This window comes from Volvox carteri (genome assembly GCF_000143455.1).
Source record: "Volvox carteri f. nagariensis unplaced genomic scaffold VOLCAscaffold_22, whole genome shotgun sequence".
Lineage (NCBI taxonomy): Eukaryota > Viridiplantae > Chlorophyta > Chlorophyceae > Chlamydomonadales > Volvocaceae > Volvox > Volvox carteri.
This window is the reverse complement of record NW_003307565.1, coordinates 1,400,416-1,413,541: the sequence shown is the minus strand read 5'-3', so window position 1 is coordinate 1,413,541 and position 13,126 is coordinate 1,400,416. Positions and strand designations below refer to the sequence as shown.

At 60.6% G+C, this 13,126-nt stretch overlaps 1 protein-coding gene across 1 annotated transcript in view; it reads right to left on the bottom strand.

Annotated features, from left to right (window-relative positions):
* The window catches only part of VOLCADRAFT_105023 (uncharacterized protein), a gene marked incomplete at its 3' end in the record, with an annotated part of 45,611 nt that overhangs the window by 7,146 nt on the left and 25,339 nt on the right, over positions 1–13,126 (bottom strand). The window contains exons 37-55 of the mRNA XM_002951135.1: positions 12,825–13,055; positions 11,907–12,242; positions 11,353–11,593; positions 10,872–11,120; positions 10,249–10,461; positions 9,283–9,703; positions 8,751–9,082; positions 8,155–8,291; positions 7,750–7,846; positions 6,798–7,234; positions 6,404–6,660; positions 5,864–6,198; positions 5,356–5,484; positions 4,841–5,224; positions 4,347–4,600; positions 3,320–3,587; positions 2,847–3,049; positions 1,962–2,103; positions 345–499 (exon numbers count right to left, since the gene is read on the bottom strand). Of these exons, the coding sequence (XP_002951181.1) occupies positions 345–499; positions 1,962–2,103; positions 2,847–3,049; positions 3,320–3,587; positions 4,347–4,600; positions 4,841–5,224; positions 5,356–5,484; positions 5,864–6,198; positions 6,404–6,660; positions 6,798–7,234; positions 7,750–7,846; positions 8,155–8,291; positions 8,751–9,082; positions 9,283–9,703; positions 10,249–10,461; positions 10,872–11,120; positions 11,353–11,593; positions 11,907–12,242; positions 12,825–13,055 (4,821 nt within the window). The remainder of the gene's footprint in view (positions 1–344; positions 500–1,961; positions 2,104–2,846; positions 3,050–3,319; positions 3,588–4,346; positions 4,601–4,840; positions 5,225–5,355; positions 5,485–5,863; positions 6,199–6,403; positions 6,661–6,797; positions 7,235–7,749; positions 7,847–8,154; positions 8,292–8,750; positions 9,083–9,282; positions 9,704–10,248; positions 10,462–10,871; positions 11,121–11,352; positions 11,594–11,906; positions 12,243–12,824; positions 13,056–13,126) is intronic.

Sequence of the window (13,126 nt, the reverse complement as noted above, 5' to 3'; positions counted from 1 at the left end):
TGGGGGGAGGAGGCATGGGGGGAGAAGGCATGGGGGGAGGCATGGAATGTATCGGTGGGAATAGTTTTCGTCGTAGATACGCCTCTGGAATAGAGGGCCACGGTTTCTGGACTAGAGATCTCTAGGGGGTGGACCAGCGGCGTCACATACACACACACATTGGGGATGGCGACAGTGCCAAGCGCCACCCTAAGTGCCACCAGTGCACAAAATGCAGCGAGAGCACCGCACCGTAAGCACGCACCGAGAAACCCCTACACACACCCAGCAACCAAAACCCATAGGCCCACGCACATGGTAAAGACGCGCAAGATCCTCTTCCGTACGATACATCGATACCCCACCTGGCAACAGTATTGCAGTACGAACAGCGGGTCGCTCGTACCCCCCCCTCCCGGTTGCTCCAGGGGTTGCAGTACCACGGGGTAGGCGCTACCGGGTACTTGGTCGTCCAGTTGGGCGCTGCGGAGACGCAGCGATAGGTGCATGAAATCCACGCCTGCAGCAAGCGGAAGGTCGAGGAAGGGGACATTATACTTGCATCGCAAAGACAGAGAAGACTAAGAAGACAAGGGGGAAGATAGGGAGAGATGAAGGGAGAACGGGAGGGAGAGAGGGGGGGAGAGAGGGGGGGGAGGGAAAGACGAACTACGAACGAGTGAAGCTGCTGCCAAGGAAAGAGAAGCAGAACTGACCAGAAGGCGGTTTTGAAGGAGCCGACCTCGGGATGATGAAGACCGTGGAAACCTACCTACCTAGTCGCCAAGACTAAAATCAGAGCGGAAGGAAAGCTGTAGAGCAAAGCCGTAAAAAAGTAAAGGTAGGTGTAGAGGCGGCGAAAAAGATCTGATGACGTGAGCTGGAATAAAGTTTGCCGCCGGCGTGGCGGCGGCATTGACGAGGTTTGGCCAAGAACTGGCTGATTAGCTGGTTATAAAAAGCTGATGACATGCGAGTGCTCCTCCCAACCCCCCAAACACGCGCCCGACCCGAGGGAGGGAGGGAAAGAAGGGGGGAGGGAGGGAAGGAAGAGGGACGGCGGGAAGGGGGGAAAGACGAACCACAAGCGAGTGAAGCTGCTGCCAGGGCAAGAGTGTACCAGAAGTAGGACTGACCGAAAGGGAAGGGGGGCGGGCGGGAAGGAGGGAGAGAAGGAGGATGCATGATGGGGAATAACGCAGTTTGCATGGAAGTCAGAATAGCACCGATGCAATATCCCAACTCCCCACATGGTCTTACCTGCCGCCCGACCCGTGGTCAGCTCCGCCGTAAAATCGTCCACCGTCAATACCGCAATTTCCTCTGGCCGCCCATCCACCAAACTCAGCTCCAACGAGCCTATCGACACCGCTACATGTGTACTGCTGCTTACGCCGCCACCACTGCTGCTACTGCCGGCGCCGCCGCCGCCTCCGCTGCGGCCTCCGCCGTACAGCGCCGCTGGATTGAGGTACGGCCCCATGAAGGCGGCGGAAGGTAGGCGCGGCCCGCCTCCGGGGAGCCCAAGTGGCGGCGGCGCTACGACAAGTCGTACGAGTACTTCAAGTCGTGATGCCCCCAGTCCGGTTCCTCCGGCTCCAGGGAGGGGAGTAAGGCCCTCGGGGGTGAGAACCAAGTCGTCCGCCGAACAGACCTGAAGAAGCAGTTTGTGCAGCAGTTTGTTAGTTGGTTGGTATGGCAGGTGGGTGGGAACGTGGCCACGCACGCACATTGTCGTACACGGCGAGAGAAGGCAATGAAAAAGCACCCCGGATGGGTGCGAACCGATATGTGCACACGTGTGTAGGGCCAGACAGACAGACAGACAGACAGAAGCCTGTATTCCAGCTCTTGCTGGGGGTATATCTCGACACTTCCGTAATGGCACAGAGAAACAGAAAAACAAAGAGAGAAAGGGACAGACAGGCCAGCAGAGGGGAAACAGGCTTGCGGGCGAACTTAAGTTGTGGAGAGCGGCTTACCTTTCCCCCTCCCCACCCTCAACACCCGGGTGAGACGCCCCGCAGTAAGCTTTCCCTCGCCCTCCCCCTCCCCCTTTCCCCCCCAGCCCCCTGCTACCTGCGCCATCACCTCCCGATGCTTCTGACCCACACTGAAGATACCCTGAGCGACAAACAAACGGACAAACAAAGAAGCACACAGACAAACAGACGCACAGGCAAGTGTGCAGTGTTGAGGGTTCAGTGTGACGGATCATCTCATGGAGGACGAAAAGGAAACGGGGAGAGAGTGGTGATGGAACAAGCGAGGGAATTACAACACGTTGCAGAACACAAGCAACTATAGACACATATCCACACAAAAACAGCAAAGTATGCAAAAGGCTCCAGCGGCATCCCAAGCAGGCCCTTGTACCTCCCCAAGGCGGGGTAGCGGGGTAGCCCGTGGCGTAAGAGGACGGGAAAGGCCGTGGCGTAAGAGGACGGGAAAGCGGAAAGCCCCTCCGATATTCCGTGGCCCACATCTCGTGTCTTCCCTCTCGTCCCCTTTTGCCTCCCCCTCACATTTTGCCCCTACCCTACCCCCTACCCTACCCCTCCTATCCCTTACCCTACCCCTCCTATCCCTTACCCTACCCCTCCTACCCCTACCCTACCCCTCCTACCCCCTACCCTACCCCTCCTACCCCCTACCCTACCCCTCCTAGCCCCTACCCTACCCCTCCTACCCCTTACCCTACCCCTCCTATCCCTTACCCTACCCCTCCTACCCCCTACCCTACCCCTCCTAGCCCCTACCCTACCCCTCCTACCCCTTACCCTACCCCTTCGATCCCTTACCCTACCCCCACTCTGCCCCTGCCTCTTCTGTTTGTTTCCTGTTCAAGTCCCTCCGTCCCTAATCACCTGCAGCACTGGACGGCCTAGATCTCCCGCAGCGGCGCCAAGGGGACCACCACCACCACCACCACCACCACCACCAGCCGCCAGGAGACCGCCACCCACACCACCGCCAACACCGCCAATACCGCCCCGGCCGGGGAAGCCGCCTACCCCGGCGGAAACACCTGTCCCAACAGCCATGAGGTCGGTAGTCAGCAGCAGCGAGCCTGTGACGGAGGGAAGGGGGAGGGGGGAAACGAGGGAGCAAGGGGCGGACAAAGTGGCTGGGGAAAGGGTTTGCGAGCGAGGGAAATGGGCTGTAGTGGTGGTGCGGGAGGAATGTACCCTAAAGCCCTGAAACACACATTCCGCAGGCCAACAATACGTCAATAAGCTCCCCCTCGTTAAAACTTGAACTAAGCATACCCTAAAACCTAGCTAAAACCTTGCTAAAACCCTGCTAGAACCATGTCAAAGAAGAACAAAGAAAAACCCACTTTCGGACTGCGGCTCCGTATCCCTGAGCTCCACTTCCACTGGACTTCCCCAGCTCTCCCCCAGCACACCCCGGGCTACAGCCGCCGCGCTGTAGCCCGGCAACCTCGCCCATGCCGCCCGCGGGGAGGCCTGTCGCCACATGAGGTCGTGGGGGCTGGTGTTGTGGAGCAGCTGCTGCGGCTGGCCGCCCAGGGAGGCGAGCCGGAGCACCAAGCAGCCGGGGGCCCGCATCACCAGCCGCACGTTGAGCAGGACGGCCAAGAATTCCTGAGATGGAGGGGGAGGGGGGAGGGGGAAAAGACGAACCACGAGCGAGTGAAGCTGCTGCCAGGGCAAGAGTGTACCAGACGTAGAACTGACCAAAAGGCGTCCTTGAAGGCGGCGAAGGGGGAGGAGGGGTTCATCAGATCATGATGGTGATGGGCAAGAAACCAGCAAAAGGGGTCAACTGCCGACGACATCCAAGGAATTGGGGTTGCTTGCGTGTGCATGAAATTACCCTAATCCTCTAGGTGTGTGTGTATGTATGTATGTGTGTGGTGCCTGGTAAGGCAGGATGTGTGTGCGTGTGTGATTTCTCTCACTCCCTGATTCTCTAGGGAGCGAAATAGCAAGAGAAGACTGCGGCCGTCCTCCTACTAGAGCACGTAGGACCCCATCGGTATCCGTGGTTGAGCGGGCAGCAGGTCCGGGGTGGGGTGGGGTGGGGAGAGGGTTGCAAGGAGAGCACGTGCAGGAGCACACGCACAACGCCGTTAAAATTCCTCTACGGTCTATAGACAGGGTCATCGTCTAGTAAATAGGACCGAGAAATAAATTGTCTATAGACCGTAAGTAGATGGTCTATACATGACCAGAAACATCTACAAACGACGGATCGAGAGATACGACACCGACGCAAGTTGGGCGCGAGGCCGCGGAAGGCGCCACAGGTTTCATCGTGCGGGTTTTGTGGTGGGAGCGGTCTATTCCCCCCCACACACACCGCGGTGGCTAAAACCCCTCTCCCTCGCAGCACCCTCTCACCACATTGCCCAGCTCCGTAGGCCGGACGATCCGCACCAAGTTGGGCTCCAGGGAGGGCGGATGGAGACGACCCGGAGGTGACGCGCCCACAGGGACCCCTCTCGCCATCCATGTCGCCGCCGCCTCACCGCCCTGCTGCTGCTGGTGCTGCTGCTGCTCCTCACCACCACCGCCCCCTCCACCTCCACCTCCACCTCCACCTCCACCTCCCCCGTCCTCGCCAGATGACGCATGGCGAGTCAACCTCAACAGCCCTGGACCCAGACCGGGGGCAAACGACAGGCCGGGCAAGCTGCTGCTGCTGCCTGCGGCGCCGCCCTTACGTACGCTACTACTGCCGACTGCAGTAGCAGCAGCAGTAGCAGTAGCGGTTGCAGCAGCGCCTTCCGCCACTGCAACCCCCAACGTCCCAGATCCCGTGGTGCTAGATCCGCCGGACCCGGCATTCTCCATTAACCTAAAGGACTTAGGACCGGCGTCAACCCCTCCACTACCTCCTCCTCCTCCAGGGCCCCCGCCACACAGCGACGCGAACATCGCACGTGCGACTGTGTGTGCGCGCTGCAGCTCGAACAGCCGCTGCTGCTGCGGCGTCATGTTCGCCAGCGCCGCCACGGCAGCCAGTGCGCCGGCGGCAGGGCCGGAGGCGTGTGCCGAGTGGTAACGACCCACGGGTCCGAGGCAATAGACCGGCACCGCTACCTGCGCGTCCTGGCCGCCGGGCATATCGATTTTGAGGGGCTCGCTCCACATGATGCTGGGTGAGAGGCCGTAGGCGGTGGCGGAGGTGGCGGTCTCCCCGGCCAGCGGCAGGGCGAGGCAGAGGTGGCGGCGGGAAGCGGCGGCGGCGGCCCAACGGAGGGGGACGCCCAGGCTGCCTGTACGGCAAGGTACATACAGACAGGTAGACAGGTGGTAAAGAGGTTGGGATGTTGTTAGGAAGGTAATCTGCGAAGTGGGAAAGTACGGATTTTCGGGATGTTTTCCGGAAGGCGCGTTACACGCACACCTGGCGGCAGCGACATCGTGAGCGCAGCGGCTAGCGACGGGGCCCCCGCCGCCGCTGTCGTTCCCGATGCCGATCCGCGACCCGCTCCGCCGCCGGCCGTGAAGGTCATCCCAGCACCGCCGCGGAAGCCTGTGCCACGGGGGGGGACTGGAGGTCATGGAGGTCATGGAGGCTTGGTGGCCTTCAAAAGAAGGTGATGACGCACACAGCGGCTCAAGCAGGGCATTTGGGTGCCTGGAGTGTACGGAGTGTACGGATACAATTCCAGAATGGCCTCCAGCTTGGTCAGAAGAGAGCCATACATATGGTAATTCATAAGGTATACGGGTCATGAGGTATACGGGTCAGTGTACGGATGGTCCATATGTGTGCAGTCCCCAGGCTTGACGTGCAACAGGGGTGAGATGTGAAGGTTGCGGTCCGGAGAAGCACACGTGCAAGTAAAAAGCGGTGTTCGGCGTGTATTGTGCAAGACATGTACACGACGTCCCGGCTCCCGGGCACGCACCTCGCCCGCCGGCCCCTCCACCCAAATCCGCACTCGCCGCCAACTCCGGTTGCAGCAGCTGCAGCGGGTAGCCCGTTGTGTTGGTAAGCACCACATGATGCTCCAGCCGTACTACCACCGCCACGGACGCACGGGTTGCTGCCGCCACGCCGCCAAGGCCACCAGCCGTCGTTAAGCCCGCTCCGAGACCCGCTCCCAGTCCGGTGCCCAGCCCGAGTCCGAACTCGAGGCCTAGTCCCAGGGGGGCGCTCTCCAGCCGTACAGCTACTTCATGGATGCAGCCATCCGTACACAAGGCCCGTACGAGCAGCCGGTCGCTGGGGAGAGGCACGCCGCTGCGCCGGGCAGGGAAAGGGAAAAGGAAAGGGGCGTGAGCGATGTCTCACATCTCAACACTTGGAAATGGAAAATCCGGACAGCAACGTACCTGAATTTTGAGCTTTAACTCTATAATAACAAATATAATACGAAGAACATCCTCCTCCTCCTCCTCCTCCTCTTCCTGACGGAGCCCAACACCCCAAGAACAACAACACCCACCCAGCTCCTGGCCTCGGCTGCATTTGCTCCCCGGGGCGCGGCAGGTAAATCGGTTGCGTCCAACGGCTGTCGTGCAACCGCAGTACAACTGCTACTTGCAGTCCTCCGTCGCCATCACCTGACTCCAGCGGGCCGGTAACGCCAGCCGGGTACGACAGGAGCTCCAGGGAACGCGGCAGGACGGAGACGTACGACTGGGGACGCGGGGAATTCTTGAAGGCCTCTGTGTCGATAATTCTTAGAACGTGCGGTGGAGGCTGCAGTGACAGGTGGGACAAACAAGCAACAGACGGGGACGGGCCAAGTGAATGGATCCTGTGACCATGGTGATGGTGCTACTACTGCTACTGCTGCTGCTGCTGTGGTGCTGTTCTCGTAAAAAATACCCCATCACCTGATTCGTAGCTCCGAAACCACCAACTCCAGACGACACCGCCGACAGCTCCGGCCGTATCCCTCCTCCTCCACCTCCACCTCCACCTCCTCCCTCTCCGCCTACGCCCGCTGCCATCGACGACGGCGGCGCGGGTGGCGCCTCCACCTCCAGGATGCCGCAGCTGACGGGGAGCTGCGTAGCGTTCACCAGCCATATCGGCACATGGAGAGACACGGTCAGGGGGTAGCCCCGGGCTACAGCCTCGCCAGGGGAGAACAACAGACCGCCGCCACCGCCGCCGCGGCGGCTGGCGCCGGCGCCCCCGGCGGACGCGGCGAGGAAGCCGGCGGACGCGGCGGAGGTGTCGACGTCGCGGATGAGTTGGATGCGCAGTGCGGAGAAGGATGCGGAGTGGGAGTAGGTGCAGCGGAAGCTATCTGGTAGGCGAGGGGCGGCTGCGGCAGGTAATGGAGGGTGGCGGGGCGGGGTTGAGGGGCAGCAGCGACAGCAGCAGCGGGAGAAGCAGCGGAGGATGTAACCGCAGCGGGAACGACGCGGGCATTTGCGCCCTGCGACGATGAAGACGATGAAGACGAAGACGATGACGAAGAAGAGGAGGAGGCGGAGGAGGAGGAAAAAGCGCGGGCAGAGAAGCGCGGTTTCGGTGCGTATTTCAGGTGGGAGAATAAGCATGTGTGGGAGCGGGAGGTTTCGAATTGTGGTGATCATGTCTTGTGTCCCTGTAACAGGGAAAGGCGGAGCAGCACAAAAAAAGGATACAGATACGCAAAGAGGAGGCCGTGCTTTGGAGAAAGAAGGCGCAAGTGTTGTTTTTGCAAACAAAGCAGCGGCGGCGGCGGCGGTCCCGGCGGTCGGGGCTGTACGCCGGTCCGCGGCCCGAACACACCTCCCTCGTGCCCTGCCGTGCCCTGCCGTGCCGCACTCGTGCCACTCCCGCCCAGACCCGCACCTGCCACTCCCGCCGCATTGCGCATGTAGCCGTCGCTAATGATGACGGGAGACGACTCGCCATACTCACAACCGTCGGGCGCGAAGGAGAGATACACCTTGGGGTGGGGCAGGCAGCATTCAACAGGGTGGGAACAGGGAACGAAAACGGCAAAGGAAAGGGGGAAACGGGGCCCGCAGGTTAGTGGAGGTGCGCAACGAGAGTGTCCCGCAAACCACCTGTGCCCCCTTTTCATCCCTCCGCAAGCCAACCCACATACAAACACTTGTACACATATGCATGCGCACACATGCACAGTCACACAGACACACATACATATATATGTATATAATATAATACCTCTATATACCTCCATACCTATATTATATTACCTCCCCGCCTTATACCTCCCCTGCGTTCCGTTACATGGGGGCTTGCCTGCATCCTCATATCCGCAGAGAACACGGGCGCTGCTCCCCCGGCCGCCACCCTGCCCGACTGGCGAACCCGCGGAGGCTCCCGAGCGCCAACCCGCCCATCGCGTTCCCACACGATGTAACGACCTGTGGCAGCGGGGGCGGTAAATTGCGCAGTAGGGGAATGGATACGGAAATGGAAGTGGACATGGAAATGGCAGTGACGTGTCTCGAGAAGGTTCGCGCGGGGGACACCAAGCAGGCTATAAGGGGAATGGCGTTGCGAGAGCAAGGGAGGGTCCGTCACCCAGTGAGCTCACAGGGCTCACTCGAACCGGGAAAGCATCGCTCACCTTGACCTTCTTGCCGAGTAGCCCCCTGCATAACCCCCTACACAACATCCCTTCCCCTTCCCCTTCCCCTCCCCCTTGCCCAATAACCCCAACACACACATCCATCTGCCGACCCACGGGTCCGCCCATAACCCTTTTTCCTCTCCATACTCCTTTTTGTCCTCGTGTCCCCATTCTGAAACCCTAACGAAACCCAAGCCATTTTGAAAACCGAAAGAAACCCAATGCCAAGCCCAGGCGGGCTGCAACCCACCCGCCACCGGCAGTGTATTGTGCACCGTCAGCGGCGGCCGTACCACCAGTCTCCAATCCACCAAAGTATCCAGTCCCCCTCCTGGACCCGACAGGAAGCCTGACGTGGCCACCAGCGCCTCGCACTCCAGGGAGACCGACAGCCAGGCGGGGTGGAGGGGGTCTACCAACGGCGGCGGAGCGGATGGGGCGGTGGCGGCCGTCGCCGCCTCCTCGGCTTCCGCCACGGGCATGAGCGCCAAGCCAGCGAAGGCCGACGTCGAGGCCGTGCCGGTGGTTGCGGAGGTTGAGGAAGTGATTTCGGAGCCGGGGTTGGGTAGTGCGGACATGGGCCTGGAAGTCGGGGAGCGAGCGAATGATAATGACAAAGAAAAGTAGGCGTGAAATGTAAGCGCGGGGTTTTTCAAGTTAGTGAAGGGCGCCCCTTCCCCTTCCCCTTCCCCTACACCTTCACCCTCACCCTCACATACAACCTTCGCACAGGACTTCCACTCCACGTAACTCCACATACACCTTTCCTCGCCCTTCATTACCTGCAGCACAGCAACCGCGCACCGCCCTCGTCCAACCCCGACATCACCAGCCCGGCGCTCCATTCGTGGGACTCGTGAGCCTCGGTGTCACCCAGGCCTCCCGCCGCCGCCGTCGACGTCGACGTCGACGTCGCCGCCACCGGCCGTACTTGCAACTCGACGCCTTCTACCTCCCAGCCAAGCGGCAATGGCAATTTGTCACTGGGGGAAACAACGCCAAGCAGCCGCCGCGGCGGCCCGCCGTCAACGGCAGCTGCGCCCTTGACGGCGCCGCTGCCGACGCCGACCCAGCGGCGGCGACGCAGCCAACGCCGGCGACGAACCATGTCCGTAACTTTCCTCCTGGCCTGCTCGGGCGTTGGCGGGTAACGCAGCAACGGCCAGTCCAGCGCGTAAAACCAACCGTTGGCATCCACGTGGCCTGTGGGCAAGACGTTGTTCGTTGGCGGTTTGCGGTTTAGGGTTGGATATTCGACGTTCGGGGTTGGTTGAGCACCACCAATGGGCAACGCAGAACCGAACCCAGAGGATATAGGAGCTTTTGATCGGTCGGAATGGTCGTAAGGTTTGTAAGACTTGCAAAAGGAAGACCGGGATCAAGGCGGGCGTGTCGCCTCTGAAGCATAATATCAGGATGCCTATATTAAAACCCTAAAACCCTAATAGCCTCTGAAGCAAAATATCAGAATGCCTATATAAAACCCTAAAACCCTAATTTATTGCCCTGCCGCTCCACAACACCCGTCCGGATGTTACCACAGACCCAGTTCCTTCGCCTCGGCACTAAGAAGATACATAGCCCTTACATGCCCCTACATGCCCCTACATGCCCCTACATCTTTACCCGGGGTCTTGGCATTAAGGCGGAACATCCACATCCGCCTTGGGATGACAGTCTGTATATCAGTCCGTATCCCAGCCGTATAGCACCCCCACAGACACACAGACACACATACAGACACACACCTGCGTTTTCCACTTGCCATGGCCCCTCCCACTCCCAGCCAGGTGGTAGCGGCACCAGCGGAAACGAGGTGTAGCTCTGTCCGTGGCGGCTGTAGCGCCGCCGCTCCGTCGGTAGCAGGTTATTGGGGCTCCAACCAAACAGCGGAATGTAGCGCTCGTTCTCGTACACGTCTTCCTCCACGGGTGACGGCGGCGGGGCGGCAGCGGTAGCGGCTGCGAGAGGGGCAACGGCGTGCGGTATGGCGATAGGATGGCGACAGGATATTGATGGGCGGATACTGAGCAGAGAGCAGGCTGTAAAGTCGCGTTCGCTATGTCACACATCTGACTGACTGCGGTCGCGGTTGCCTAAGGACAGGGAAAACAAGTAAGCGACCAGGTCAGATAAGATGAGATTTTAGTCGCGAGCCCACAGGACCTCCTACGCAAGACCGATAAGACAGCGGCGCAGACGGAGACGGGGACGGGGACGGGGGGCAACGGGGTGCGATGAGACAAATACACATACATGTACATACATACACACGTGTGCTTACATATATATCTACATACTGACATCACACAACGATCAAACCACGCTACAAAACGCACGCCTTTCCGAAAGCAAAAGCAAGCTTCTCTACCTTCAGCATGTCCACCCGCCGCCGCCGCCGCCGCCGCTGCTGACGGCAGCGCTGGTGGCGGTTTTGCCTCCCCCGCCAGCATCGTCCATGACGCCACCTCGGGATCCCCCGCCACCAGCGACACCTCCAAGGGGACCCCAGACCCGTTGACCAGTACGGCAAGAGAGCGAAGGAGCTCCAGGGGCTGTCCGCCAGGACCGGGAGACCGCTCCAGAACCAAACCCGGACCGGCACGGATAGGGATACAGCCTGAACGGAGTAGGTAGGAGAGGGGAGAGCAAGGGGAAAGGGAAAACGGGACGCAACGGTGTCGTACATGCGGAATACACACACACGGGTTATATGGCCGTATGCTTGACTCAACAACCTTCAGCCTTGTAGGTGTAAGCATATACATACAGCTGTTTGTTCTGTGAAACTGCAAATCACGCCGCGGGCCCGGGAGGTATTGGTAAAGATGTACGGCATGAGCGTAACTCACTCGACGCCTGCAGCATGTCGCCTCCCGGGCCAGATATGATAATGCCACCCGTCTGGCCGAACGGCACCCATACGTCGCTGCCGTACAGACGTACGGCGCGGCGGCCGCCGCGTATCGCCGCCGCCGCTGCGACGGCGCCTCCGGTACGGCCTTCGCTGCCGCCTCCGGGTCCGCCATCGGGAGAGGCATAGGGCAGGCGACGGCGAGTGCGGGATAGAAAAGGCTGCCAGCTGCTATCCACCTGTTTTCGGATAAGGGGTTCCCGGGAGACGCGCGGGAGACGTTCATCCAAACTAAAGGGTACACAGCGTTTGGAAAAACGATGCTAGGGACAAAGCTGTTTGCTCAAGCGTTGTGGGATCGTAAACAGAAACGTTACTAGTACCGTAGTTTAAGGACGGGTTCAAACGTGCAAGAAATGAAAACAGTATAAAGTGCCCGCAGGCACTCGTTGGCATGCACTGTATCCTTCAAGCACCCAGGCACTCGTTGGCCCATCGCAAGCGCACACAGACGGCGCACACATAAACCCCAAAACACCATCACAAACCTACCTGATGAACGTCCAAGCTGAGCCGCAGCTGCAGCATTACCGGCGCCTCGTCACCCCTCGCACGACCCACGGGTCGGCCGCCGCTCTTCGCCCTGCCGCCAACACCACCGCCATCGCCGTTATGAACCGCCACCACCACACGTGTGGGAAACAGAGGAACATCCACCGTCTCGCTCACGTCCGAACCTCCACCGGCGGCGCCGCCGGCGCCAGCGCCGCCGCCACCTTCGGCGGCTGCGCCGAGCACCGGCAGCAGCGTGCCGGCAGCCGCTGCCGCCGCCGCTGCCGCCGCTGCCGTATTCCTCAGCGTATCCACCTCATTGGCCAGCCAGTCAGACTGCAGTGGCAAGGTTCCTGCTGCCATCACGCGAGGCGGCCCTCCGGCGGCACCGCAGGCCAGCAAAGACACGTCCAACTAACAACAGCGTATCCACAACGCATATGAAAGAGGAGCGTGGGCAACATTGCGTTAAACGGGTTAGATGGTAGTGATAATAATGATAATTTGGAAATGGAAAAACATGAAGGACTGCATGAATGGGTGGAATGACCGGGCGCGAGCGGGAACGCGTGTTGCGTTGCGTTGTTGAAAAGGCGGGGTAATCAGCGCGGCCCGGTTTCATTACTCAACAACTCATTAAACAACGTACACACGAACACACGTGCAACAGCCCCCAACCCCCCTCAGCCGCACCGCCCCCAACCCCCCTCAGCCGCACCGCCCCCAACCCCCCTCAGCCGCACCGCCCCCAACCCCCCTCAGCCGCACCGCCCCCAACCCCCCTCAGCCGCACCGCCCCCAACCCCCCTCAGCCGCACCGCCCCCAACCCCCCTCAGCCGCACCGCCCCCAACCCCCCTCAGCCGCACCGCCCCCAACCCCCCTCAGCCGCACCGCCCCCAACCCCCCTCAGCCGCACCGCCCCCAACCCCTCCCAGCTGTCGTCTACCTGCAGCGGTACTCCAGCAAACTGATTGTCCCCCGGGGCGGGACACAGCAGCTGCTCGCTCAGCTCCACAGGAAGCTTCAACAGAAAACGCTCGTCCCAACGAACAACAGAATCAGTTATAGGGGTGCCGACTCTGCGACCTTCAGAGGATCCTCCTTCTACATCTCGCCCAGCGGCTCCTTTCGGCGCCTGTCGCTTAACCTCCGCGGTTGGTGGTAGTTGCTGTTGTTGCTGTTGTTGCTGTTGTTGCTGTTGTTGTGGTGGTGGTTGTG